The sequence below is a fragment of the Pseudoliparis swirei genome, chromosome 14 (assembly GCF_029220125.1).
Source record: "Pseudoliparis swirei isolate HS2019 ecotype Mariana Trench chromosome 14, NWPU_hadal_v1, whole genome shotgun sequence".
NCBI lineage: Eukaryota > Metazoa > Chordata > Actinopteri > Perciformes > Liparidae > Pseudoliparis > Pseudoliparis swirei.
In genome coordinates this window covers 7,759,485-7,787,329 of record NC_079401.1, presented here as the reverse complement: position 1 = coordinate 7,787,329, position 27,845 = coordinate 7,759,485, and the positions used below count along the sequence as shown (strand labels likewise).

Genomic DNA, 27,845 nt, shown 5'->3' with positions numbered 1-27,845 from the left:
TGCATGCTACACATGCACATATCATAAACTGTCAATTATACCTGCTTGTTCTAGCACCTAATTGAATCTCCATCATGCTGACCTTGACATATTGACTTATTATATTGCCCAGATGATTAGTATAATTCAAACAAGTGAAAATAAAAAATAGAAGGGATATGGCAACGTCCCAGTAGGTGGCAGCCAAGCTGTTTTCACAGATTTCTGCCCCCAATGATCCCATCTCTGCCATGTGGCAGGTTATTCCAGCTTTGATCCACAGTCGGCTCGTGACAGCGCCCCTAGTGGTCCAAATTAAAACTACAACTTGCTGCTGTTGGCGGAGCCGCAGCTGCAGAGTCCAGACAGTCCGGATAGCGGACCTGGACCTGGACCTGGACCTGGACCCTCTGCGTCTCTGAGACCTTCAGGAACCGCACGAGGAATCGGAAGTGGAAGGTAAGCTCGAGATGCATTTTGTTTCAACTCGTCTTTAGGAGGAAGCTTTTGAAAGATAGTATATACTTCTTCTCGTTTATTTTTTAAATGTTGGTGCTGTAGTAAAAAAAAGCATTGACGCCGACCCGCATTCAGAAATAAATTTGTTTTCGGTGCCGAACTTTCCGGAGAACGTGTTTAATTTTAAGTTAATACAAATGACAAACATATAGCAGGGCTCTCAAGTGTCACGCATTGAGCGTGAGACTCACGCATTTCGGTCTTAAGTCACGCACTCCCGCCACACATCGTATTTCTCACGCTGAAAAAAACTCGGCTATTTAATGTTTTAATGTGCCGCAGCGCGCAAACATGAGCTGGCCGCGCTGCCCTCACCGTGGAGGAATCAAGCGCTCCCTTGGAGTTCTGCTGTGAGGAGCCACTTATCAGCCGATAAAATAAAAAAATCTGTATCTGTTGTATCTGTAAGATTTAATCCAGCAACCGATGGAAATAAAGCATCCTGGAATTGCGCGCGACTGACTGATATCCAAAAATTTCGTTCTGCGGGGGGGGGGGGGGGGGGGTGCTGATGGAAATGTCACTCTTGCCTGTCTTCAAAACTTGAGAGCTCTGCATATAGTGTGTGTGTCTGTGTGTGTGTGTGTGTGTGTGTGTGTGTGTGTGTGCGGCGTCCATTCACCAGTTAATGCAGTCACATTTACTCAATCAAAACAATGCATGCTGTGGCACCAGACGGTGAAACAAAACACACACATTTACTGTTTAAAATCTCTATACTGATGGTGCATTACGGAGGAACAATTAAACTCAAAGTAATTATTCATCATTACTCATAAATGTAATCCAAGTACTTTTTATTAATATGCTGGTATACAAACAAACACTAAACTGACCGATTGCTCTGCTTTATCGAGTTTGTGCAGGTGCAATAACTGTTAACGCTTTACACTAAATTACTCATGCGGGCTCTAGATTTATCATGTGCATGTTAATGCAATAAGAGCTGATCTTAAACTAAGAGTAGCTCCATGTTGCCTTCACGTTTTGATTCTTATTTACTTGTCATATAATATACATCATGGTACCCTTTTAAGTTGTCTGATTATACAACAGGCTGAACAATAAAAGGAGGAGAGCCTAAACATCTTAGTTGCTATAGACCAACACAAATAGTTTATTCCAGATCTAAAGACCTTTAATTTGAAATTCTGGGGTCATTGGATCTTTTTATCTTAAAGTGCAGATTACTTTCAATCTATCATGTTTATTTAATGTTTTTAGCTCAACGATTCAAAGGCTGAAGATGAAACATGCATTGAGAAATGTAAATTATACCTGTTGAAAAATAGTCAGCAAGCATAAAGTGACAAGGATTCCATGTAGGATGTATTTATTGATAGTTTATGGTTATAACTTCACACTTTTTTCCGCCTCTTTTCTAAACATAAAATTACAGCCTGAGTGGAAACAGAGCTGCTACGTCCTCATAAGGACTCACTGCCGCTAATACATAACCCCCTAAATGGAAGTGGCATTAAATCATTAATCTGGATGCCTGAATGTGTTACCCACAGACCTCCACCGTTTGAGGTCAGGCTGAAGTGGAAAGGGAGGGAAAGATGGATGAGGAGGGAAAGAGTGCAGAGGCTGATGGACGGGCCGCTCGGTTTTAAGGTTTTCTCCCCTCCTCTGTGTGTGTTTAACCTTTATTTATTCTGAATGTTGTCCTGTGTTTTTCTTGGAAAACGTGGTAGAAAGCAGCAGTGAAACAACATTGGTGTTGGTGAATTTAAGTGTACCATCTTGCGTTTGGGCCCTTCGCAGGAGCTGTTGGAGTAAAGCAGGGCGCCCGCTTAGGGAATTAAACCAACAACCTTTCAATCACAAGTGACTGACCGCTTTGTTCAGGAGTTTTTTTGATGCTCGAGACGCTTGGTCAAGAAATAGCTTATCGATAACTTTCTATTTCGACACAAGTGAATAAACGATACAGGAAGTGTAATTGAGAAAAGTCTGGACTGGAGCGAGCTGAACTTGATATTTCATATTTAGCATATTTCTTTCACAACATCTCCCGTTGGCCCATTTCCCAGAATGTCGAACTCTCAGTTTAACCTGAAGGCATCTGATTTGATTTCATAGTGTCCTCACTGGGCTGTGTGTGTGTGTGTGTGTGTGTGTGTGTGTGTGTGTGTGCGTGTGACTCCTATGAGCAGAGTTTTATTGCTCCAGAAGTTAGACCTCAGTAACTCTGGAGTTTTATTAAATCAACACAGCCAGGTTTGTTTAAAACGGAGCGAGCTGAATGTTTGAAGCATTAAAAGTCAATATTTCTCCGCGACACACGGACCTTTTTCACAGTGGAGCGCTATGTGCCGGACAAGGCCTCCATTGAGGGCTGTGACCTGGGGAGGGGGGCGGGGGGCTTATTTGGGGGGTTAAGAGTTGTTGGGTCACCGCCGTAGGCCTCCACTGTAGCTGGTCATGGATTATTTAAAATCTTTGGAGATAAATTGTTTAAATTATTTCGGCCGCAACGTTTTCTCATCAGTGTTCGTAAAACATTTAAAACTAAAAGCTCTAAAAACAAACAACCAGGGCCTCATTATTTGTTTTAGCCTTTAGCCCAAATGTTGGAGTAGTTAAAGCTGCACGAATCAATATATTCCTCATGAATAATAACGGGTCACATTCCAATTATTGATGCCGCCAAGTGGCGACATAAATTAGTTAATGCAGGTCTAAAAAGCTATTCGATTTTTAGGAGCTGCAGAAGTGCAACTCTTACTTTAAAAGTGTATTTTTATATATTACAATTAATATTGCACAATCCGTAAGAGTGCCTTTTTGAAAGCTAATAAAAGTAGCCCGAGCCCCGGATTTAAAGGGTTGATCTGCAGGAACTCTGGTGACAGGCAATCAGATATCTACGATGCAAAAAATGGCTCATGCCATCTTATTGATTTTACCTCGATGGGCTCGCACCACAAATAACTCTGGCTTTTCAGAAGGCGTTGGCACTGAGAGCCAATTAGAGGCGGCAGAATGTTCTCTAAAGCAGCTCTGATACACCGAGACAAGGCGACTCAGAAGTCATCATCATATCCACTCGTTAGGCGGACACCGCGGGGGGGCCCGTTTCTTCATTAGCCCACTGCTCTCTCGTCGATGTTCGAACTCGGCCGTCGTTCATCGATCCTACATTTTGGTTATCGCTCTCTGCCAGCGTCTCGCCGTGCCGGTAATCATTCAGCCTCAGCAGTGACAGGAGGGTTGTAAAAACAGAGCCGGAGGAGGTCATCCTGAAGTTTGCACAGGAACGAGCTATTCGGGGGGGGGGGGTTGGTACTCTGCTGTGGTGAAACTGAGGCAGAGGGAGATGAATGTCCCGCTCTGTGAAGGTCGGGGATGAGGAGACCGGGAAGTGTTGTTTGTCTCTCGTGCTCCGCTGGGCACACGAGAAGCTAAGCGATCCTGTCGCTTCTTCACTGAATCTGATTTATGGGGGCCATTAATTTGTGAATGGGAGGTCAGCCCCTTCGTCCCCCCTTAAGCGGCCTCAGATTGTGGCACTTCTGTAGCCGAAGCCTAACCGGGTCGCCGTGGGCAGGACATAAATACCTGTCATATTTCCTGCTTGTTGACGCAGAGATATGTCCACAGGAAGACGGTAGATTTGAAAATGTGACGTGTGAAAATAGTTTTTTTTTCATTCTTGACCTTGAATCCACAAAATGTTCCGGAATCTTGAAACCCGTTACTCTTCTGTCGTCAATACGGATGTCCGGCTAAGAAAGCTCTTCTTTTTCCTCGTGTTTATTGAACACAACATAACAATTTGAATGAACCTCGAGGAGTCAAGATCCTGAACATCAGGGAGTGTTTTTTGTTGTTGTTGTTGTCAACTGTCAACTGTTGAAACTGCACATCACACCGCAGGGAGTGTTTTTTGTTGTTGTTGTTGTTGTCAACTGTTGAAACTGCACATCACACCGCAGAGGCGTTTCTCACAGGGGAATTATTTGACAAGCAAAATATAGTATTTCTTATTTGAGAAGCTTGATGAATGCCTCGAAGCAGCTTCTGATGACACACCCTGATATGTCTAACGTGCATCTCACGTAACGCTTATTTCTGCATGAAAACACACACAAATCCACGAGGAATTAAAAAAATAATTTAAAAAAACAGTGAATTTGAGCTGACCTGAGCAAATACGGCTTCACTGGGACCCAATGAAAAACCTCTATAGTTTGGGAGCAATTATAATGAAAAGAAACGCTGGAATGGTGATCCATGAAAGAGGAGGCCCGACTTTTGAACCCTTTCAGTTACAAGTCCCCCGCCAGGTTGAACAAAATAATCTCCAATGGCGAAGTCGAATGAAATGTTTAAAATGGAGAAATGTAGTGTCGTCGACCGGGGAGCTGCAGCGCTCGTTTCTTTCATCACTCGGCTGTTTATATTTCTTCTGAATCCATTTCAACAAGGATTTTCTTGGCGGTCGTTCACGTTGTTGCTGATTACTACCCTAATCTTTTTCTTTTTGGATCCCCAGATCTCTCGACAATAACAGTACACACTCACACAGGGCAGACATCCCTCTCTATTCAGAGGCTTAAGTTGGCTCTGCACAAACAGGAATGCTTTGCCCCCCCACCCCCCTCTCCTCCCATCTCCCCATCACACACACCCCTTTACTCCCCCCCCCCTCAACCGCCTTGCAAACACTCTGGTCAGCGTGCCACTGTGTGTCGATGTGTAACAAGTTCTCTCTCTTTTCTTTCTCTCTCCCCATGTGAAGGATCTGTCCGTCTGTGTTTGGTGATGGTGAACCAGTAAGTGTATTCCCTTGTATATTTCCGTGTGCAGTCTCTCTGCACTTCCGTGTATGTATAGTTTTTGAATATATATTATATATATTTCCCCTGTGCAGGTTGGCTGTTTCCGTACAGTTAGTTATTCTTTTGTGTCCTTCCTGTCTTTGTGTCTAAGTCGCCCACCTTTTTTGTGGCGTTTTTTTTAATCGCCAGTTCGTCTTTTCTCCTCCTTGCAGGCTAATTTCTCCATCAGTGATCAATACCATGACCCCCGACCTCTCCCTCACCCCTTTTCATTCCCATCCTCGGCGTGTATCGCTCTGTCTCTCCCCGCGGAGGGACTACATTTAGCATGGATAGGCATGTGTTATCCGGGGATAATGTGTAGTGTGGATATTTCCTTTGTTCTGTGTGAGGCTTGAGTGCTGTAATTGGCATCAGAATGGTTTTAGGAGAGAAAAGCTGGAGAGAGACAGAGGAAACAGCCTGGATCAATAGCCTCAGGCTGGATTCTGTATTTTCTTCATTTTAACATTCAATAAATGAGCAATTGGTCTTTTTTCCAAGCACGAGCCACATGTTGCTCTCATTGTAAACCCTGGCAACGTTCTTGAGATACTGATTACTATTTCTGACCGAAGCAGCTACCACCTGGCAATTTATATGGAAAAATTGCAATTATGCTCTCCTTTCCCCCTCCACATGATCACCGGCAACTGGGCTGTAAACCCTCGTAGTTGATTAGATGGATTAATAGGATTACGGTTGATTCGCATGTCTTTAATCAGTTATTATTTTTTACGGTATTTTTTTTATGGCGAGTCAAGGATGTGCCATAACTGAAAAATACAAGTCATCATGATATTCTTTAATCTGTAATAAATCAAAGAGTACCTGAGATCCTGCTCCATGAGAACACCCTCAGTTACATGCGATGTATTAATCATTTGCAATGCTCTTAATGTTCCCAAATAGTTTGAAAGGCAGTCTTATTTGGCGTGATAGTATTAGTTCAACCTGCGTCTGCACATTTTGTGCCGGCCAGCAGAACCAAAAGCAGGATATCGACTCATCGGAACATTAAAGGGATGACAAAATCCTAACCTACAATTTGTATTCTGCAGCTCAACATTAAAACTGGATGCACTTAAGCATAATTGCTTGTGTAGTTTTCCTCCATTTAACATCTCCTTGAGGGAGGCCGGCTGAAATCAGACAGCATTGTTACACTTTCTGCTCCCATCGACCCAAACTGGTTGGCATGGGAAGATGTAATGGTCTGAACCAGGCAACCAGGTTCTTCTTCTTCTTCTTCTTCTTCTCATTCTTCTTCTTCTTCTTCTTCTTATTATTATTCTCATTCTTCTTCTTCTTCTTCTCATTCTTCTTCTTCTATATTGGCGGCCCACTTACAGCCTTCTTCTTCTTTATTGGCGGACTACTTTCGTAAACCACACTTTAAAAGTGCATCCTCCCGCCCCCTACAGTGGTGTGAATGGGGGGGGGGGGAATTAAAATAGATAACGACAAGTGAGGAACATTTTTTTTAATGGCTCAAATGTCTAATACTTGTTCGCTGAAGGTTAATTTCCGACACTGGACGGCATACGACCGTCTATCCACAGACTCCGACTGTGGGTAGAAGATTTTCTAATGACTTTCATTCCATGTGCTAAAAGACCAACTTCATCGCGGAGCGCTTTCAGAGAACGCACAAAGCAATATGCATTCGGTGATGCGTGTCTTTCCCCCGAAAGCAAAAGCAATTGAGTTGACGACGAGCGCGCCCAGGGAGACGGAGATAAGCGAGAGGGGAGATAGGAAGAAGAGAGGGATCAGTGTAGCTGTGTGCCTCTTTAGGATTCCTGCTCTCCACCTCCTCTAGCCGGGGCCAAACCGGCATCATTAGGTTTGGCAAATTACCCGAGCGGCCATTGTGGCGCAGCCATGGCACGTTAGTGTGTCTTTTTCACTGTGGCTAAACTCAGTCCATTCACTTGTAAAAGAGAGCGCCCATTGGCAGATAGTTGGCCGGTTGCACAGAGAGGCCATTCACCCCGGTAGGAAGGAGCTGAGAACAGTGCCTCGGAAATGGTCCTCTCTGAATATTTTGATGGAGAGACTTTGGACGCCCTCTCGCCGTCCGCTCGCTCCGACTTCACCGGTCATTAATATCACAGTTTTACAAGTATGAGCCGCTGTGTACCAGACGGAGAAACCTTTAGAGGTTTTCTTTTGGGTTGCAGCTGTTGTTTTGGGAAGGAGGCATTTGGAGTTTGGAGCAGGTTCCTCTCTATGTGTGTGTGTGTGTGTGTACTGTTTCTTTGAATGATATTTGGATGTAGCCCAAGTACAAGGGAGTTGAGACAAGAGGCTGATATACAAAGGTCAAACGCTGGACTCGCTCCTTTTTTAGTCGTTGATGCCGCTGAGGTGAACAAATTGCGAGGCGTCTGAATGAGGAAATAAATACGTGTAATTAATTTCCCCTGAAATATAGCACCTGGTGAAGAGGATTTGTCAGGACTTTAGTGAAGCTCACTTAACACGTCTCGGCGTGCTCATTTTGTAGCCCGTGTAATCCGGCTGACGGCGCTATAAAGCATTTCCAAGGTCGTTTGTGCGTCTTTTTGTCGTCGTATACGTCCATATAATCGCTGTTTTTGTCACTCATCCTGACAGAATAAGAAATAGTACCTTCACAGTGGCAGTGCCGCTGCCCCTGTGGGCGTATTCAAACGATCAGCGAGCTTAGCGGTCACATGGCCACAAAAGAGGCTCACGGTTCACTCTCCCCTCCGCCGCGTCGACTCATTCATATTGAAGCGGAGAGTTTAAGGAGTGACGCGCACCCTGGGAGGGCTGCTTCACTTCGTCTGAGGACAAAGCCAAGAGTGCTTCAACAGGAAGTGCTTGGATAATAAAGAAGGGAGGCTCTATGTTACCTAAATGTTGTATAAAATGTTATAAATAGTCAATGAATCAATCTGAGAATGAAAAGTCCCTGAGAAGAGGCCACGTCCCAACGTTGCTTCTGTTTCAGGTTTCTATGAGTCAAAAAGGCCGGATTTAAAGCCAGTATTTCTGGATTTGTAGGTGATAATAATAATTAAAAGATTTGCAGTCTGAGGATTGCAACCATTGCTCTGGTTTCTGTTCTCAAAATCTATCTGAGGGCCGGAGACATATTCCAGGGTGACGCGGTGCAGTTTGGTATTTAGTGACAACATGTACTCAGTCCAGTGTCCTGAGAGGCAGAGAAGCTTGGTGTGAACATCCGGAAAGCTGCAATCCTTTCAAATAAGCCTCCGTTGACTACGAAGGCATTCCTGCTCGTCGGATTTAATAACGTTTACTTAAAAAATACAGAGCGAGGAGTAAAAATGTCAGGATGTTGGCGTGAACTCAAAGCGGCGAGAGATATGAAGAATACACCTGTCGTGTTGAGCTTTTTTCGAGGCCTAAACTCTGCTAGCGGCTGTAGCTCAGTGGGGTAAGGGGGTCGTCCTGCAACCCCAAGGTTGTCGGTTCGATCCCGGCTCTCCCCATTAGTAGCAAGTCGAAGTGTCCTTGAGCAAGGCACTGAACCCCCAGTTGCTTCCCGGGCGCATCACTGCAGCCCACTGCTCCTTAATAACTAAGGATGGGTTAAATGCAGAGAACTAATTTCCCCTTGGGGATTAATAAAGTATATATCTTATCTATCAGAGGTCAACATCTGGGCAGAGCGTCTCTCCGTGTGGGGGTCACATGTCTGCTTCGTGTTCTCGTGTTTTTCCTCCCGCAGTCCAAACACACATGCGGTCACATGCATCACTCAATAGACTGCCTCTAATCTCCTCACAGGTTGTTTAAATATTGAATCGGGTCAAAATGACCCGAAGGCAACACAAGGGTTAAGGGTTTTTTCCAACGCGGGCCTCAGCTCCATGAATGAATGAATGTTCTGACTCGAGCGCTTTGCTTCATACTTTTCCATCCACACGGTGCTTCTTCACAAAACGTTTTAACGTTTTAACGTTTCTTGGAGGTGTTTTGGCTGATTGGAAAGTTCTCGGAACTCATTTAAGCCACATGTAGAAGCATCAAAGGACGACGCGGCTGACTTTTATCAGCGTACATCACATATAGAATTGACGGCATCGTTGTTTGTTGTTGTTCTTCTTCTTCTCCCTTCTTCTTGTGAGCCTTCCGCCGATTTTAAAAACGGCAAATCATTTGGTCGATGTGTGATCTGATGCCCTGTGAGTCACCCGAGGCGTAAGCGGGGGCCAGCTCGGGCGTCGTTGAATCACGCCTGCGATCTTTCTCCTGCTTTAACAAAGTACTTTTCGTCGCGGTAGCTCTGAAAACACTCGCATGGCTCGTCGGAGGGCTCTGACAAACGGCCTCATTAAAACCGACAGCCTCCGTCTTTAGCGGAGGCCGATCACAGAGCCAGAATCTGCATCCCAAAGTTTCCTCCCGCCCCCGATGAATCTCACTGACGTCTGCGGCCGCTCCCCCTCATTGTGCCGAGGAGACGAGTGGCAGAACACTATAGGCCTCTCACCGGCCGGCCTTTGCCGCGGGACAAAGGCGAGGCCAGCGGTGAAGGCTCTGCTCCCGTCGCCTCATTAAGCAGCAATGTGAGACCCAGCAGGTTGGGAAACCGCGGCCTCCGCACACACATTCAGTCCTCAGCAGACGACAGGCGGACATTCACCGCCTCCATTCTCCAGAGCTGCGAGAGCTGTATCGTCGAAGGGTTAAGGGGAGTGGGCGGAGCTTAACAAACCCGCTCAACTGTGTTTTTAGAAGAACTCTTCTCTTCTTTTTTTTTGTCATCAACTCGAGGCATTCTTCTACGTTACCCACAATGCAACACAACCGGCGATAGTTCGTGGCCCTCCACACACCAGATTTATTTCATTTTTAAACTTGTTTTTTTTTGTCTCCAGCTGACGTCGACTTAAGTGACATCACTTGAGGCAATTCATCAGACTTTACGAAGCTCCCTCTGGAGAGCCACACACGGCTTTATACTACTTTGAGTAAACACCAACACCTGTAAACAGACTTCCCCTTGAAACCTGAAACGGGAAGTTTGATCTGCTTTAATATTCGGATCTCAAATTGATTTCAATCAAACGTACATTTTCTTCAGAAAATAAAACCTTCTCCAAATGTATGATCTAGTTAAAATCTCTAAAACCTTTCCTCGATGGTTTTAAAATGTGTAAGACAGTTTCTTTGGTTTGACCTCAACTGTTTTCCATCCCGAGGCCGAGCTCTGGGGGTGTCATCCACTTCTGTTTCTATCTCCTTCTACAAATAACTCGAATGTTACCCTGCAACAGTGAAGCTGTCGTCGTCCTTCTGACCCGGAGGTCCGTACGTTGAAACGGTGGTGAGAACATCTGTATTCTACCTGCTGGCCTCATTGTGGGAGTTATTTGGCATCCCTAAGGGAACTTCTCAGATTGCGTTCTCAGCTCTTCGCTGCAAGTTGTTCGACCTGGTGACCAAATAATGAATCCCTGAAAGGTCCACAATTTACAGCTTAAAATCATCAGCATATTTGTGTTGCATTTGACACCTGGATCATCATCTCTGACCAGATAAGACGTTCATAAATGGATTTTGATGATGACACAAAGACCCTTCATGTGACCCCCAGTTCAAAGGTTGCGACCCCAGTCTGGCTCCGGGCTCGTCTTTGAATGGCTCTCCTCAGTCGGAGCGATGCCCGCTGATGGCGCCATCGGCCCGAGAGTCGGCATCAGAGAGATTGCCGGCTCTGGCCTTTTGAGGGGCATTAGCCGTGACCGAGTCGCGCTGACAGACAGAGCACACAGACAGCAGGGGCCCCAGATTCAGATGGATGGACAGAGACAGAGGAAGGGAGTGCAGACAATGTACAGTGTGGATGTTGAAAATCCAATCCAGATGTTGTGATTTAACATATTGGTTTGGTTTGTTGCTATGCATTTAGCCGTGGGCCTAAAATGAACAGGTGTCTCCTCCTCCTCCTCCTTCCACCAGGTGTTTCCCGAGGACCCGCTAGAAGACTGGATGCGGTTGTAGCTATGGTTACGTCCGGGTGGGGGGCGTGGGCCCTCTCCCCCCGAGGCCTCGTGCTGGTCATCTGTCTGTCTGCGTGTCTGTCCCAGCAGCCTCGCATCAGGCCGGCAGACTGCAGGAGGAAGGAGCATCCGGTGGTCCAGTACCAAGGTGAGTGTCAGTCTCCGTCCTCAGAGACCCGCTGGACGTTCAAATATCTGAACGCCGTTATCGACGACTGGCCCGAAGAGGAAGATGAAGACTGGCTGAATCCGGCTTTGATGGTCTGGAAGGCTGATTCGTAAAGATTCCACCCAACTTCATAATATGCCATATATGAATATAAATGAATTGGCTTTGTTAAAGAAATTGTAAATCTGTTTTTACATCTGATTTACTGAAGTTTGTAGTTTGAAAATAATAAACTCAGAAAATCTGAATATTAATCTGATCAATGAAATAAGGATATTAACAACGTCGCATTTTTTTAATTATATGAAGTTTATACATGTTTTGAGTGGCCTCATTGAATGCCCTTAAGCTGTGAAAGGGCCTTTTGATGATATTACTTTGTGCAGAATGTCGTCTTCCATTCAGCTCTAAGGGCTCGACTGGCGAACCGTGCCGTTATTGTTTTGGATACCTTCGTCCCACAATATGCGCCGTCCAATAAAAGGAATCAGCGTTGGTTTCCACTCCAGTAATTTGCACTGAAATCCTCCGTAAGGATTCGTTTGTTGCCCTTTAATGTGGTTCAGTTTTTTTATCTCCGCTGTCATGCGGCCCGGAGGCTTTAAATCAAGAGCATTTCATTTCGTATATTATATCGATACGCTTTATTCACGCAGCACCTTTCATCAACAAAGTCTCGACCTGCTTTGCCTGGTAAAGAAAGAAAGAAAGAAAGCCGAGCAAATGAAAGTACAGAGAATGAATTGATACAAAATCGACCGCAATAAGAGCGAGTGGACTTGTGTTTGCTGCTATTGATTTTCATTAAGTTAAGACCAGAAAATCAAATCAGTCCAGACTTAATGTAATTGTTTTAATCAGCAGGAGGACTCGGAGTCACTCTGGTCACTCACTGTGTTTTAGGATTGTTTGTCGCCTTGATACATTTGCCACCAGACTGCCTGACTCTGTTTATATTCCGCCCATTTTTTTGTCTGTAAGGTTGAAGGTGATTTCACTGGAGAAAAATGTGACAAATCAGTAAAAACACTGAAGCTGGAGCCGTGAGCCCGGCGGCATTCGGTGGAGACGGGTTCTCACGCACCTCATGGCCTAGGCTCTGCACCTCTTCCCCGTCTCCTCATCCCGTTCCTCTTCTCCTCCTTCTTTCCAGCGTTGAGGCCGTGGATGTCCGAGTTCTCCCATCCGGGAGTGAAGGACTTCTCCCAGCTGGCGCTGGACCAGAGCAGAAACCAGCTCATTGTGGGAGCGAGGTGACAGCATCCATCCCCATGTGTCGCCAAAATGCAACGTGCATGATCTGCTTGGATCATTTGCATTCCTTGAACTCGCTCGTGTGTGTGTGTGTGTGTGTGTGTGTGTGTGTGTGTGTGTGTGTCCTCTGCTTGACATTAAACATCTCTTTTACAGAAACTTCCTCTTTAGGCTGAGTTTGAACGCCTCGCTCATACAGGTAACGTGTACGCTAAAGAGATGTTTTAATATCATTCATATTTTATACTGTTATCAGAAATGGATTACAGGGTTTAAATGTTTTAGATGCTATTTACATTTTGTAAAATCACGTTTGACAGTAATTATTCAAAGGTTCAATGGCTGATTGAAATTTATCAAAAAGGAAATTCAGCTTTAATGTTTTTTTGTTGAATTATTTACATTATATTACACATAAATATTTATATACTGAGATGATTAATTATTTTTTAAATGTAATAAACATTAAGCGAATTATTTAAGGTATTGACCTTGTCCTTACGTTATCAGTGTTAACCGACTACTCCTTTCCACATATATTTATGTATTCAGTTTATTTAGAATTTACTATTTTATTGGTCGTTCTTTTGTTTTCTTATTATTTTATACATGTTCGAAATACATCTATTTAATTGAATCTAATGTAAGTATATAAATGACGCATGGTGGTTTTGAGGGGGCTTATGGCCTCTAAGTACACGTTTATTTTGTACAGATTAAACACATGATATTGTTTGTTTTGTGTATTTTCATCTTCCTTACTTATTCTCTGCCACAAAGCAAATAAGCGTAAACCTCAACATGTTTCACTTTTCCTTTACATTTCGCCCAAATGTTCCATGTGTGTTTCCAGCCCACATTTACACGTTGTGTGACGTGCTCCTGAATCCCGTCTGCACCGAGTTGCAGTTAACGATCATTTGGTTGTTTTGTCCCCCAGGCGATGGAATGGGCGCCGGACGAGGACACAAAGCTGTCCTGTCAGAGCAAGGGGAAGACGGAGGTAGTGAGTCATATAACACACAAGACTCTTTTCAAAACGTGTTATTGACGGCCGTCAGAACTGAGTTGTGCCGCTCGTCTGCAGGAGGAATGCCAGAACTACATCCGGGTGCTGTTGATAAGCGGGACGACGCTCTTCACGTGCGGGACCAACGCCTTCACCCCGGTCTGTGTGACCAGGCAGGTTGGTACACCGGTGCATCAAGAGGAGATGTGACGGAGCACGGCTAGATCAGGTCTGAGCCACTGGGATCATCCGCCGTCGAAATGAGTAAAAAACAAAAATATTCACACATCTCCATCACCAGTGTCTCAAGAACATTTGACTTGAGGTAGGAAACATTCTTTAAAAGTGGAACTGGACATGCAAAGAGCATGTTAGTTATAATAAATAGGCTAAAAACGACTGAAGAACAGTACTATTGTCTTTTAAAAGTTGGCAAATTGGAAACTAATAATCTGTCCATTAGTTTTCTGGTTGGTCAACGAGTTGTTGAGACTATAAATTGCTGGGAAATAGTAAAAAAACAACACATTTTCAAATCCAAGGAGGAAATATTCAACCTTTTCGATTTACACAACATAGAAATATTAAAATCCATTAAATACTCACACTCAGAAAATTGTGACTTTACTAATTGATAAACTTGATGATTGATTAATTGAATCATCATCTCAGCCCAATAAAGGAGATTCTATTTTGCACGAATAAGAATTGGTTTTGTTGGCTTCACGATCCTGAAAAGTATTAATATAAATAATATTTTAACATTTCAGCAAATGAATGAAACTCTTTAAACCCAGTTGTGTTTTAAACTTCCCGTCAGATTGGCAACTTCAGCCGGGTGTTGGACACGGTGAACGGCGTCGCCCGCTGTCCCTACGACCCGCGCCACAACTCCACCGCCATGGTGACGGAGCGAGGCGAGCTGTACGCCGCCACGGTGATCGACTTCTCGGGTCGGGACCCCGTCATCTACAGGAGCCTGGGCAACATGGCGCCGCTCCGCACCGCCCAGTACAACTCCAAGTGGCTCAACGGTAAAGAACCCCCCCCCCCCCCTCACATCCACCCGTGTGTGTGTCGCATCTCCCACATCTTCGCTCTCCGCCCTCGCCCCGCCTCTCAGAGCCTCACTTCGTGTCCGTTTACGAGATCGGACGATTCGCCTACTTCTTCCTGAGGGAGACGGCGGTGGAAAACGACTGCGGCAAGATCGTGTTCTCTCGCGTGGCGAGGGTTTGTAAGAACGACATGGGCGGACGCTTCCTCCTGGAGGACACCTGGACCACCTTCATGAAGGCCCGACTCAACTGCTCGCGCTCGGGAGAAATCCCTTTCCACTACAACGAGCTGCAGAGCACGTTTTACCTCCCGGAGCAGGACCTGATCTACGGGATCTTCACCACCAATGTGTGAGTGACGCTGAAACGCTCCTCTCATATGAACTAGAGTTCAACTGATAAACAAGTGTTTGAAGGCTTGTGCTGATATGTTTTTACTGAGGATACCAACAGCAAGTGTTACATAAAAACATGCATTTATTCTCAAGGCCAATCCTTGAAAACACAACGGGAACTCTCCAAGCCCAGTGGAATACCACGACACGTATACATACAGCAACGATATCTCATCAAATGCATTTTAGTGCTAAAACCTGGTCCAAGGACCCGCTCCCGACTCCTTGTGCCAGTCACATTCAAGGCTGTCACTTGAATCGGCCTCTAACAACAATTTATTTGGTTATTCATAATGTCCTTTGGTTCAAATCTATTCAATGGGATTGTATACATTAGTTTCATATATTTTTCCTCTAAGTCTGTTAACTTTCCATCTGTGTTCAGATACTCTATTTATGTAATATAGTCCCTGAAGTAACTCAAGTATCAAATATGTAATCATATGATATATAAATGGATAGTTTAGTCTATAACGAGGAATACTTTCCATGAGTTGATGGTGTGTTTGTTATGTTTAAAGTGCAGTAAACTTTTCAGCGTTTTCCTTTAAGATGTTGTGGAAGAAATACTGATTTAAAAAAGACATTTCTCCGTCATCGTGTATTTTATCTTTATCTCTTTGTACACCTTGTTGATAATTCTCTTTCTAACTGAATTGCTGGGCTCTGACTGCGGTCGCCTCCTCCTCTCCTCCAGGAACAGCATATCGGCGTCCGCTGTCTGTGCCTTCAATCTGAGCTCCATCACCGAGGCCTTCAACGGACCCTTTCGCTACCAGGAGAACCCCCGCACGGCCTGGCTCTCCACCCCCAACCCCATTCCCAATTTCCAGGTAAGGTTGAAGGTGAAATTCGCTGCCGGAGTTTAAAGCTTTTGTCGAACCCGCAGCCTCGGAAAGCGCATTTTAAAAAACCACCGGCCGACGTTCCTGACGCGTGACTCTGGTCCCTCAGTGTGGCACGCTGGAGGAGGGGGGCCCCGGTGGGAACCTGACGGAGCGCAGCCTCCAGGACGCCCAGCGGCTCTTCCTGATGAACGACGTGGTGCAGCCCATCACCGTCAACCCTCTGCTCACCCAGGACAACCTGCGCTTCTCCAAGCTGGTGGTGGACATCGTTCAGGGCCGGGACACCCTCTTCCACGTCATGTACATCGCCACCGGTGAGAGACGAGGCAGAAAGACGGGTCGACAATCGTATTTAGTGATTTAAAATGAATAATCTCGTCCAATCAGAATATGGCACCATCCTGAAGGCTCTCTCCACAACCAATAAAAGCCTTCAAGGCTGCTACCTGGAGGAGCTCAGGCTCCTCCCTCAAGGGCAAATCGGACCAATTAGGAGTCTGCAAATCCTTCACAATGACAGATCTTTGATTGTTGGGCTGGATGACCGAGTGGTGAAGATCCCGTTGGCGCGCTGCTCCAGCTATCCTTCTGAAAGGTACGGTTCAATAGACCCTCAACACGACAGCAACACATATATTGATTGTAGCTTCCAGAGAGATCTACAGGCGTTAGTTTTGTTTTGCAGTTGATCAGAAGAGAAGGAAATGAGTGAGCTACATTTATAACGACACAAATACGGCTCAACGGGAATATTTAAAGTTTAAAGCGAATCTAAATCCAATTTCTGCAGTCAACCAAAAGTTGTGTTCAGAGCCCAGTTTATTTTCCCTGTTCAGAAACTGCTTCTGATTGGTCAGCCCATATTTTTGCAGGCGTTACACCGTTGGTCATTTCATTAATTTATTGACAACCTAACAGAACCTTGTACCTCAGTATCAGTCCTTCTAGCATTCTCTATGCAAAGCACAATAGAAGAATAGAAGTCCTTCACTCTTACGATTTTTAAACATCCTGCTGACCGCTGTGGAAATAGGAAGTCCACAAGAATCTTCTGAAAATTACCGACTGACGAGTTGTCTGCGTTCATGCCAGTCGGTGCCTGGAAGCTCGGGACCCTTACTGTGGCTGGGATCACAAGCAGAAGCGCTGCACCACCATCGAGGAGAGCGCCAACATGAACCAGTGGACCCAAAACATCACGGAGTGCCCAGTAAGACCAACCCAGTTAGTCTGGTGTATTGTAAAGACATCATTGTCTCTCTGTGGAGAGTTCAGGAGAAGCTCCTCTTTGATTGATATGCGGTTATTGTCAATAATAACACAAAACAACTACATTTCAGCAATCTAAAAATCAATTAAACTATTAATTATTATTTGTTTGTCATGTTTAGCAACACTATTATAATTATTTGCAACTACAGGGCATCGATATGTGGCGTTATTCCCGTGCACATTAATAACCCCCTTGCATCGTCTCCGTAGGTGAGGAACCTGACACAGGATGGCGGTTTTGGCACGTGGGCGCCGTGGCAACCCTGTAACCACGACGACGGCGAGGGCTCCGTCAGCAGCTGCGTGTGTCGGTCCCGCTCGTGCGACGGACCCCAGGCCCGGAGCGGCGGGGTCGACTGCAAAGGCCCGACCATCCAGGTGGCAAACTGTTCCAGGTGCAGATCTTCGGCTCTCGGAATCTAAAAATAGTCGAATCGCTCCGACCGTTCTCCTTCGTCCTTTGAGTACCTCGCCAGGAGGGCTGTGAGAGCGGAGGTTATTTCCGTGCCACGAAACAAATGGATTGTCCCGATGCCGTTGCTCAGGAACGGCGGCTGGACTCCCTGGTGCTCGTGGGACCAGTGCAGCAGCAGCTGCGGCATCGGGTTCGAAGTGAGGCAGCGGTCCTGCAACAACCCCTCGCCTCGCCACGGCGGTCGAATCTGCGTCGGCCCGGGTCGAGAGGAGAGGTGAGCAGCGGCACGTTCGTGTCCGGGAGGACGAGATCATCGTCGTAAGAAATGACCCCCCCCCCCCACACACACACACACCCCGGTGTCACTGTGTTTCCAGGCTGTGCAATGAGAAGACGCCGTGTCCCCTGCCGGTGTCGTGGGCGGCCTGGGGCCCCTGGGCTCACTGCAGTGCTGAATGTGGAGGCGGGGTCCAGTCCAGGACCAGGACCTGCGAGAATGGCAACAGCTGTCCCGGATGTTCCATGGTACGCTTATTAAAGAAATGAGGTTAACGGTGTTAAAGGTTGATTTGATTGGCTTCAGCCATGAAGATGATGCATACACACATGTTCATACGCAGTCACGCTCTCCTCCGCTTCACTTTATCTCACTCTGCTAAACCTGCACTCGTGGGGTTGAGCAACAGTAAAAATTGAATTATATGTTTCAATCTTCTCTCCCGTTCTGGCCTTTTCAGACAGGATCAATAAATCCAGTCAGATTTATTTACACTTCTCAATTACGTTCCTCTGCAGAGAAGAAATTGTTCAGTTCAGTCATATTTGGATTGATAGCCGACGGCTATGAGGCTCTACAACAGATCACCTCTTGCCAGATCGTAATATTTACACTATGTTGATCTGCACTTCACACATTTCATTTATTTACACTACACACATACACACACTTTGCATTTTGCACACTGTCTATATTTAATATTTTTATATTTAATTTAATTTGTCATTAGTATTGTGTGTTGTATATATACATATATATTTTATTTTATATTTTACTTTGTATACTTGTATACATCTATATCTTTCACTTGTATACATCTATATCTTTCATCCCTGTTTTTTATATTTTGTTTTATATTTTATTTTTTATTCTTGTGTGTTTAGTTTATTGGTGCTGCTACTGTTACGACAAATTTCCCCTTGGGGATTAATAAAGTATATATCTATCTCTATCTATCTATCTAGATGCTCTACTTGCTGGAGGACGGGTTATTGGACGGGTTACATACAGATAAATCTCCTTTTAGAGGATGAACGTGCTCAGTGCATCGTAACCAGATGGATTACGGGATTTGTCCTTTTCCCCCCTCTAATTTTATGACCAATTATTTAGTGTGTCGGCCCGTTCTTCTACTTCTTCTTTTTACCTGCTCGTGAGGAGCTTCATGGTAGCTGTCCAGAAGGAGTAACTGTGTGTCTGCAGGGAGGTGCAAGCCCTCCATGCCGCCTTAAGCATCGCCTCTTCACAAACACGTCCCATTAAACGCAGAAATATAGTCCCCCCCAGAATAAAACTGCGGTATTTGTGTTGCAAGCTGTTCATAATGGATTCCTGAATCTTTAGGATTCTTTGGGAGATAAAGACGAGCATAGCAGTAGCATGGACGCCATTTGTTGGTGATCCGCTTCCTCCTTCCGGTTCTCTCCAGGAGTTCAAGGCCTGTAACCTGGAGGCCTGCCCTGAGGTGCGCCGCAACACCCCCTGGACCCCCTGGATGCCCATCAACGTCAGTCAAGGCGGGTCCAGGCAAGAGCAGAGATTCAGGTACACCTGCCGGGCGCTGCTCCCCGACCCCCAGCAGCTGCAGCTGGGCAAGAAGAAGACGGAGACCCGGTTCTGCCCCAATGACGGGTCTGGAGCCTGCCAGACGGACTGTGAGTACCGGGAATGAACCGCACAGGTGTAGTGGACACGCTCGATTATACCAGTCTAAAACTGAATAATTAAGCCTGGTGTAACTACGTTCAAATATACTAAAACCCAGTGAGAAGCGCTGCGTCTGATTGGGCTCTTCAGAGGGCTGCTGGTGGCGGAGCTCCCAGTCTGCCACAATAAACACAGCTGGTCCCATCAAAAGCAGGAAATAGCCAAACTGTATGCAGACATCGATCAGCAGACTGATTGAACATCATGGAAACACTCGTCCATGGCTGTTCCTTTTCACACGGAGACAAAGAATACAAAATCACGTCGCTTTAGGTATTTCATAAAAAAATAGGTAGCTGACAAGGTGAACATATCATTTAAATGTTCCACGGATCTGCTGTCCCCGATGAACGCCTCGGGATGTTTTCCACATTCATATGTTAACCCTCCTGTCGCCTTGGGGTCAATTTGACGATTCAAATGTAATGTGTCGTGTTTTTCGGGAGTCAACAAACAAACATAGTCACTCCTAAACTTGGAAAAACAATATTAATAATTAAAATTTTTCTATTTTTTTTTAAGCTGGGGTCATATTGACCTCAAGGGTAAAATATGTTAGTAAATATAAAGGTAACAGGAGGGTTAAACATTGAATCGGGTCAAATTGACCCGAAGGCGACACAAGGGTTAATCATGTCTGATGTGTGTGTGTGTGTGTGTGTGGGGCAGGTGCAACGGAGAGCTCGCTGATTATTTTTAACGAGGCCCAGATTACACCTCACTAATTATTGTTTCACACCAGTCTGTCTGCTGAGTGAGGCGATAAAAAGATAACATTGTGTTGTCTGTGTATTTCCAGCTCTGGTGGGTGACCTGGTGAAGACGAGTGGACGGACTTGGTCCCAGCTCCAAGGGGTGCGCTGGGGATTGTGGGAAACGTGGTCCGGCTGCTCTCAGCAGTGCTCCAGGGGTTTCCGAACTCGGAAGCGTAGCTGCTCGACCGCGGAGGGCCGGACCAACCCCAGCGCCTGCGTGGGATCCCCGGTGGAGTATCAGGACTGCAACACTCAGCCGTGCCCAGGTGAACGGCAGCTTCTGATTGGTCAGTGTCGCTGCCATAGCAGGAAACCTTCAATAAAGTGTATCATAAACCCCGTGTGTGTATGTGTGTGTGTGTGTTCCAGTGAGGGGAGCCTGGTCCTGCTGGTCCTCCTGGTCCCAGTGCTCGTCCAGCTGTGGGGGCGGACACTACCAGCGGACTCGGACGTGCAGCAACCCCCCCCCTGCCAGCGGAGGAGACATCTGCATCGGCCTGCACACTGAGGAGGCGCTCTGTAACACACACGCCTGTGAGGGTAAGTCACACTTTGCGAATATCTTTCTTTTCCCGCTGAGTAAAATCATTTATCTTCATCCTTACAGCATGCATTCTCTCCCTCGATTGAAACCCCGCCTCCCTTAGATTGAATCATGTGGTTTGTGTTGACGCTGATGGGAAATCTCACACAGCAAGTGGCGAATCCATATTTGGGGTTTAGGTTGTTGGAGCTCGTCCCAGCATGCATTGGAATCGAAGAAAGCCACAAAATGAACTGTAAAGAGATGAATGAAATTGCCTCGAATGTTGTCGTTGACGTGAACCTTTATTCCTTTTGCCTTTCAACCAACAAAAAAGACAAATTGGAGTCACCAACCTCTCGTCTAGTTTGAGCTTTTGTTCCATTAACAAAGGAAAGCTCTGTAAACTTACTGTTGACTGATGATGACCAAAGCCCTGGGGTCTCAGCTCCCCCCCCCTTCCCCCTCTCCCCTTACTGCAGTTCCCGTGCTCTTACAAAGCCAAGGACATGGATTGGGTCTGGTTGCATAATTACCTTCGCATTGAAAATGCGGAAGGTTATGTTTTGATCGCCGTGTATTTGTATGCGTGCGTGTTACTCGCATAAGTCAAAAAGTGTTAAACCGAATCGCATGAAATTTGGTGGGATGATTGGTTATTATCCGGGGACCATTTGATTAGATTTTGGGATCGATCGTGTCAAAGGTCAAGGTCATGAAAAGGTCAACATCTTATTTTTACCATAGCGCGGTCAATTTCTATCCAATTGGCATGCAACTAATGCCAAAATGTTCATAATTCAATGCCCAATCTTGTGATATGCGAAGGTATGCGCTCTACCGAGTGCCCATTCTAGTTCAATTTTCATTTATCTTGTGGGATTCGATAAGGCAGATCCCAAAACATCATCCTTGGAGTGCATGTGACATATTTACACTCCCAACATCAATATGTATTTATTTTTGCACATATATATTGACAGAAAACCAACCAACCGTCCTCTCTGTTTCGGTCTCGAGCGTTCATTATTTCCTCCGTCCCCTCGTTTCCTCAGATTGGGGCGAGTGGACCGAGTGGGGGGACTGCGACGGGGAGGGGCTGCAGCATCGCACTCGCTGCTGTGCCGAGGGCCAGGAGGCCGCGGCCGGTCTCTGCCGGGGGAACATCACCATGTCCAGGTCCTGTCGGCCTCACGAGGTGCCAGGTAGGAGACGAGTGGCGAATCGCTCACTCTGTGTCGAAATTAAAAAGATGAATTCACGGCGATGTCGAATGGAGCTGCGGTGATTTAGTTTTCCCGACTTTCTGTGTTCATTCCTGTCTGTCTGTCTCCAGTTATTCTACCTGGACAGGAGGACCAGAGCTGTGGAAGTGAGTGAAAAAAAGTCATCTCTCTCTTTTGATGAAACCTGATAGATGTCGAGCCCGGGACATAATGTTTCTATATTCCAGCTCAGACACACCTCCTCAATTCCCCACATGAATAGTGCCAGTTTGAAGCCTCCAGTCTCCTGTTGCTTCCACAACAACCAATGCCAGTTTGGTTGAATTGAAGTCTAATAATAATAATAACTTGGTGCTGCTTCATGTTGAAAGCGACCACACGATTGGCTTTCTTCGTCAGCTGCCGTGCACCACACAGTTGGTCGCATATTGACTTGTGCGTGTCTTTTCTAGACTTTCTGATCATTTACTGGGCGGCTGCAATGATAGTCGGTGTGGTCGGATGTTTTTTTGAAAATAATTGTCTAAACCCAAACTCAGGCCAACCTTTCCCTTGACTTGACACCTCTGTTCCCCAGAGGGGAATGTTCACCCCACTCCATCTGCACACAAGGAATACCCAAACCTGAAGGGAGGAGTAACGTGTTCCCTCTTCCCTTCTCGTCCCAGCCTTCACTTTGTTCCAGCTCGTCGCCGCGGGCTCGGCCAGCTTCTTCTTCGCGGCCTTGCTGTCGGCGCTGGCCTTCGCCTACTGCCACCAAGTGAACCGGCCGTCGGCGGAGTCGGCCGTCATCCACCCAAGCACGCCCAACCACCTCACCTACAACAAGCCGGGCAACGCCACGCCAAAGAACGAGAAGTACATCCCCATGGAGTTCAAGGTGTGCCGGCTCGGTCGCGTCATTAAGACACCCTGCGCTCGAGGAACCGTCGCCTGACTCTACTTCATGTCTCCTCTCTACAGACGCTCAACAAGAACAACCTCCACGCCAACGACGAGACGTGCAACCACTTCCCCTCGCCGATGCCCTCCGGCAACATGTTCACCACCACCTACTACCCTCCCGGCACGGGCAAGTACGACTTCCACCCGGACTCCCCCTGCAGGACCTACATGCACAGCTGAGAGAGAGAGAGAGGGGCGGGGTCAAATAACGTGTTTCCTCGTTTCAGAAAATGCACCAAGATTTTGATAAAACTCGATTTTTGGGTCGAGATCGCGGCAAACGACAAACTCACGTTCCAAATGAGATCTTTAAAGACTCGGGTTCACTCAAATCCCGCCCGTGCACGCAGACCGGTTGGGTTTTCGGTGGCGGCGCAAAGAGAGAAAAAAAGACTTTCTTCCGAGAATTCTGCAGCAGCGTCTCGTCCCAGAAGCCGCTTCTTTCGCGTCAGATCTTTCACGAGTCGCTTTAAGCGCGCAAAAGAGCGTTCCGGGTTCAGAGCACGCACCACGTGCACCAATCGACGTACGACCTGTTGCACACACACACGCGCCATGTTGTGTTCCTGTCCTTCTGCTGTCGCTGGGCCTTCAGCCTTTAGACTGAACACATTGAACCTGGATACGCATTGTTAGAGTCCACTGCACTTTGAGTCTCCTTCCTTTACTTTTCCACGTTTCTTGTTCTCTCCCGTTCTATAAAAAGACGTCTGCTTATTTAGTTTGAAGCGGAAGAGGAAAAACAAAGTGGCAACACAACAAGCTCGCCTCTAAACACCGGACCTCTCCAAGGCCAGCGGCGTGAGAGCCGGTTCGGACCGGATGGCCAGGCCTTCTTGGACAATGTAGGTATCTGGATTCCCGCTGGACGTGTTTTGGGGATTTTTTGTACTTTTCCTCCTTCTCAGCGGACTCAATATTACCGTAAAAACATGTTATTGGACATCAGTTAAAAAAACTAAACCGGACAAATTGTGAGGAACATCCCTCACTGTCTGTGAAGGAAGCAGAGAAATGAACTTCATATTTCTGGCTTATTTGCTTTAATTTTCATATTTAGTGGAAACCCACGCTGAAGAGGATGTTTCCCACACACCTCGCTTTGTACTGTACTTTATTCAACATAAACCTTTGTTGGCTTTTCTGTCAGCAGATTTGATTTGAGGTCTGTTCACAGATTTCAGTGCATGTGCATCTGCTGATATTTGGCAGTCACGCTCATGTCCTCTGGATGTTGTTACATTAAGGTTATCATTTCATAAATCACCAAAAAATATGACAGTATTTTTAAAGCCTCTCTATGAATGAGCCACACACTTCAAAGGTAACGCAGCAATGTGATGGAGGAACCTGCTCAGCGGGTTCAAAGTCTTTTATGGCTTTATAGTTTACTGAAATTAATGGAAAACAATGGGTTTTTTTCAATTAGAAAGCATGTTGGATTATAACAATGTTTTTTTCTTACATTTCTGAATACAAATAATAGCATGTACATTTGGAGAGAACACATTATTTGTCCAAAAACATGCAGGTGAGGTGAACTATCCCGATAATTTCCCATGGATGTGAATGTGAGTGAACGGCTGCCTGTGTGTGTTGTGCACGATGTAACGTTTGATTGACAGTCTGCAACGCTTTTTGAGGGGTCAGTAATTTCCGCTTAATTTCTAAGAAGTATCCCAGAAAAAAGAAATGTAATGCGGTCGAGATAACGGCAGAAATGCAAAGTAAATTCATTTAAATCCTTTTTTTCCTTTGTTATTAGCATCGTTGCTCTCCATATAAGTTCAATGTGCTTGACTGTCGTGCAATTTGACTAAAGCGCTCCAAGTTATTTGCACCCCGTCTCTGTTTTTAGCGAGGAATTATATTTACAGGGAAATATCTCGGGAATTATTCTGAAATTACAGAAACGTAAAATTTTACATTTTCACAAGATTTAATGCAACAACAACAAAAAAAGCCCAAAAAGTAGTCGCCGCATCACACAGTACAGGATTGCTAATATTGAAGTTACTCCGTGCTGTAAAATGTATATAATCTGCATATCTTGAGTTTCTCAAATGTAAATATTTGTCTCCACCTGCCGTGTTATGAGACAAAGCACCCAGATGTGTGTTCACCTCTGGGTGCTAAGTGACTGCATGTGCCGGCTCACTCACATATGTATACACTCCATGTTTGTGTAAAACTGTACACATACACTACCGTTCAAAAGTTTGGGGTCATCCAGACAATTTCGTGTCTTCCATGAAAACTCACTTTTATTTATCAAATGAATTGAAAATTGAATAGAAAATATAGTCAAGACATTGACAAGGTTAGAAATAATGATTAATATTTGAAGTATTAATTTTGTTCTTCAAACTTCAAGCTCAAAGGAAGGCTAGTTGTATAGCTTATATCACCAGCATAACTGTTTTCAGCTGTGCTAACATAATTGCACAAGGGTTTTCTAATCAGATATTAGTCTTCTGAGGCGATTAGCAAACACAATGTACCATTAGAACACTGGAGTGATAGTTGATGGAAATGGGCCTCTATACACCTCTGGAGATATTTCATTAGAAACCAGACGTTTCCACCTAGAATAGTCATTTACCACATTAACAATGTATAGTGTGTATTTTTTATTTAATGTTATCTTTATTGAAAAAACAGTGCTTTTCTTTGAAAAATAAAGAAATTTCTAAGTGACCCCAAACTTTTGAATGGTAGTGTATGTGTGTACTCTATGTATTTGGCCTAGATGATGGGGATATTAATTTTTAAAGGGGCGTTGTCACCCCGTGGTTGTGTTTTGTATTTAAAGACCTTCGTCAGCGGATCCCTAAATACACATCACATGATAATATGATGTGAATTTGACTTAACACTGCCTTTTGGACACTGTGAACTTTTGGTACTCTATATTTTTGTATAATGTACACTGTAAAAATGGAATAAATCAATTCTGGTGCCAATATCATGGTTGTCTTTGCTAAAATCAAATTCAAACCAGTCACTATCTCATTAAGACCAGTTGTCTTTGTGTAATTTGAAATTTCCGTATCACAAAAATCGAAATTCTTAAAATATTGAACAGCTGCACGGTAGCTTTAACTCTCCGAATAATCTTTGCATACAATATTTGTGGATGTAGGCGGCTGGTAGGTTATCAAATCAAAATGATTTATACTAAATGAGTTAAAGCTGCAATTCCTTTTGATTGCAAAACATTTTAATATTACCAATCGAGAAGCAACCAAGTGGCCGGAGAGATGAATACTTCATCGCCAACAGCTTTGTTGTCCACTCAGCCGTTTTTGAAAATCTTTTCAGAGGTTTGACTGAAGCAGGAAGACGAGGTCACAAGTTGCTTTATTTGAGTGACTTTACTTCTCCGCCTCCCTCGTGTCTTCAATAATTGACATTTTGCTTTATAGAAGAAAAACATCGGGTCCACCGTTTTTCTCCTCTGTACACGGCGATTATGTTTCTATTTTTCATGTGGGCCGCAGACCTTCACTGATGAATAATAGAGGCAATAGAAGCACCTGGTGAAAGATGGAGTAGTCCTTACATGTAACCAGAAAAACAAAGTTTTTATTTTACAAATGTATTTGTTTAAATCAGACGTTGGGATTGTTTGGAGAGGAAACGTCTAAAGAAAAAGCTCATTTATTATTATTTATATGTAAATAGAATCACACAGATGTCCCACACTGGGAATATAACATTTAGCTTCAGTTTGAAACAAAGTGGTGGGCAGACTGTCAGAGAGAGAGAGAGAGAGAGAGAGTAATCCTCCCATTCTGGTGGGTCATTTCCATGTATCTGATGAGCTGTTGCCATGACATTTGCAGCTATCACATGCCTCCACTGGACCACGAGGCTGCCTCAAGACCTCCACATGCACAGGTTCAGAAGCATGATGGATATTTATGAAGATATTTTGAGGCTATCTGCTCCGTCAGCCAGGTGAGTGCAGAGACGCTCAAATGTAAAGCACTCAACGTCCCCCCCAGGCGACGGAATAAGTGGTGGAGATGGATGGAGCGACTCGCCTGAGGAGATGTTCTCGGTTAGTCTAGTCCACCTGAAGGGTCAAAAGGGAAACAAGAAAAAGGACAAGTGTGCCCACATTCAGAGGCTGGACCTCAATGCAGCCCATGCAGGAGCAGCAGTGGGCCCTCAAAACACCCTCAGCTGCTCCGATTGTTGCTTTCACTGGGACAATGCTGCCCCCTGCTGGGCAAAGGCGAACACAGCATGTCCTCTCGTGCTGTGTTGTTTGTACCCTTGTTACTCATTTTTTATTAGCCACTAAAATAAAGACACCTGAAGTGTTCCCAAGATCCAAAGGAAGATTTGGTATTTAGTCTAGCAACATCAACACAAGTTTAAAAAAGAAAAGGGTTGAAACGAAGTGCTGGCGACTGATGAAGTGAACGCATTGGCCACGCCCACTCACTGGAAATAGGATTTAGATCAAATACTTTCTTGGCATCTATTGAGCATGGGGATGGATCTATTACGCGTTGTGTGCCAGTGGCGCAGGAATAACTGTCCATGTAGGGAAGAATAAGTATCCTGGTTCAGTTAAATGTTTTCAGAATAATACAAAGATCTAAAACGTGTGTATATATATATACATATGGACTTCATGAATGAATTAAAGAAGTGT

General features: G+C 45.2%; 1 protein-coding gene across 2 annotated transcripts; it reads left to right on the top strand.

The window, feature by feature from the left end:
* The first annotated feature begins 338 nt into the window (after positions 1-338).
* LOC130204632 (semaphorin-5B-like) lies at positions 339-26,147 on the top strand. Of its 2 annotated transcripts, none has more exons than XM_056431480.1 (23): positions 339-438; positions 5,246-5,279; positions 11,286-11,474; positions 12,649-12,748; positions 12,906-12,948; positions 13,690-13,752; positions 13,837-13,935; positions 14,579-14,792; positions 14,882-15,167; positions 15,915-16,044; positions 16,166-16,373; positions 16,447-16,654; positions 17,152-17,269; positions 17,542-17,726; positions 17,877-18,020; positions 18,124-18,271; positions 19,453-19,678; positions 20,530-20,751; positions 20,855-21,025; positions 22,064-22,213; positions 22,345-22,380; positions 22,903-23,114; positions 23,198-26,147. In XM_056431480.1, the coding sequence occupies exons 3-23, from the start codon at positions 11,330-11,332 to the stop codon at positions 23,357-23,359; spliced, it is 3,270 nt and encodes a 1,089-aa protein (XP_056287455.1). In that variant the 5' UTR covers positions 339-438; positions 5,246-5,279; positions 11,286-11,329; the 3' UTR covers positions 23,360-26,147. The 2 variants fall into 2 exon arrangements, with proteins under 2 accessions (XP_056287455.1, XP_056287454.1); XM_056431479.1 differs by having other exon boundaries at positions 15,909-16,044.
* The last annotated feature ends 1,698 nt before the right edge of the window (positions 26,148-27,845 follow it).

Excerpts from the sequence above, each read along its gene's own strand:
- LOC130204632 (XM_056431479.1), top strand. The coding sequence starts at position 11,330 with ATGGTTACGTCCGGGTGGGGGGCGTGGGCCCTCTCCCCCCGAGGCCTC. Across the intron at positions 15,168-15,908 it reads GGGATCTTCACCACCAATGT|GAACAGCATATCGGCGTCCG; the intron begins GTGAGTGACGCT and ends CCTCTCCTCCAG. Across the intron at positions 18,021-18,123 it reads GGCCCGGGTCGAGAGGAGAG|GCTGTGCAATGAGAAGACGC; the intron begins GTGAGCAGCGGC and ends CTGTGTTTCCAG.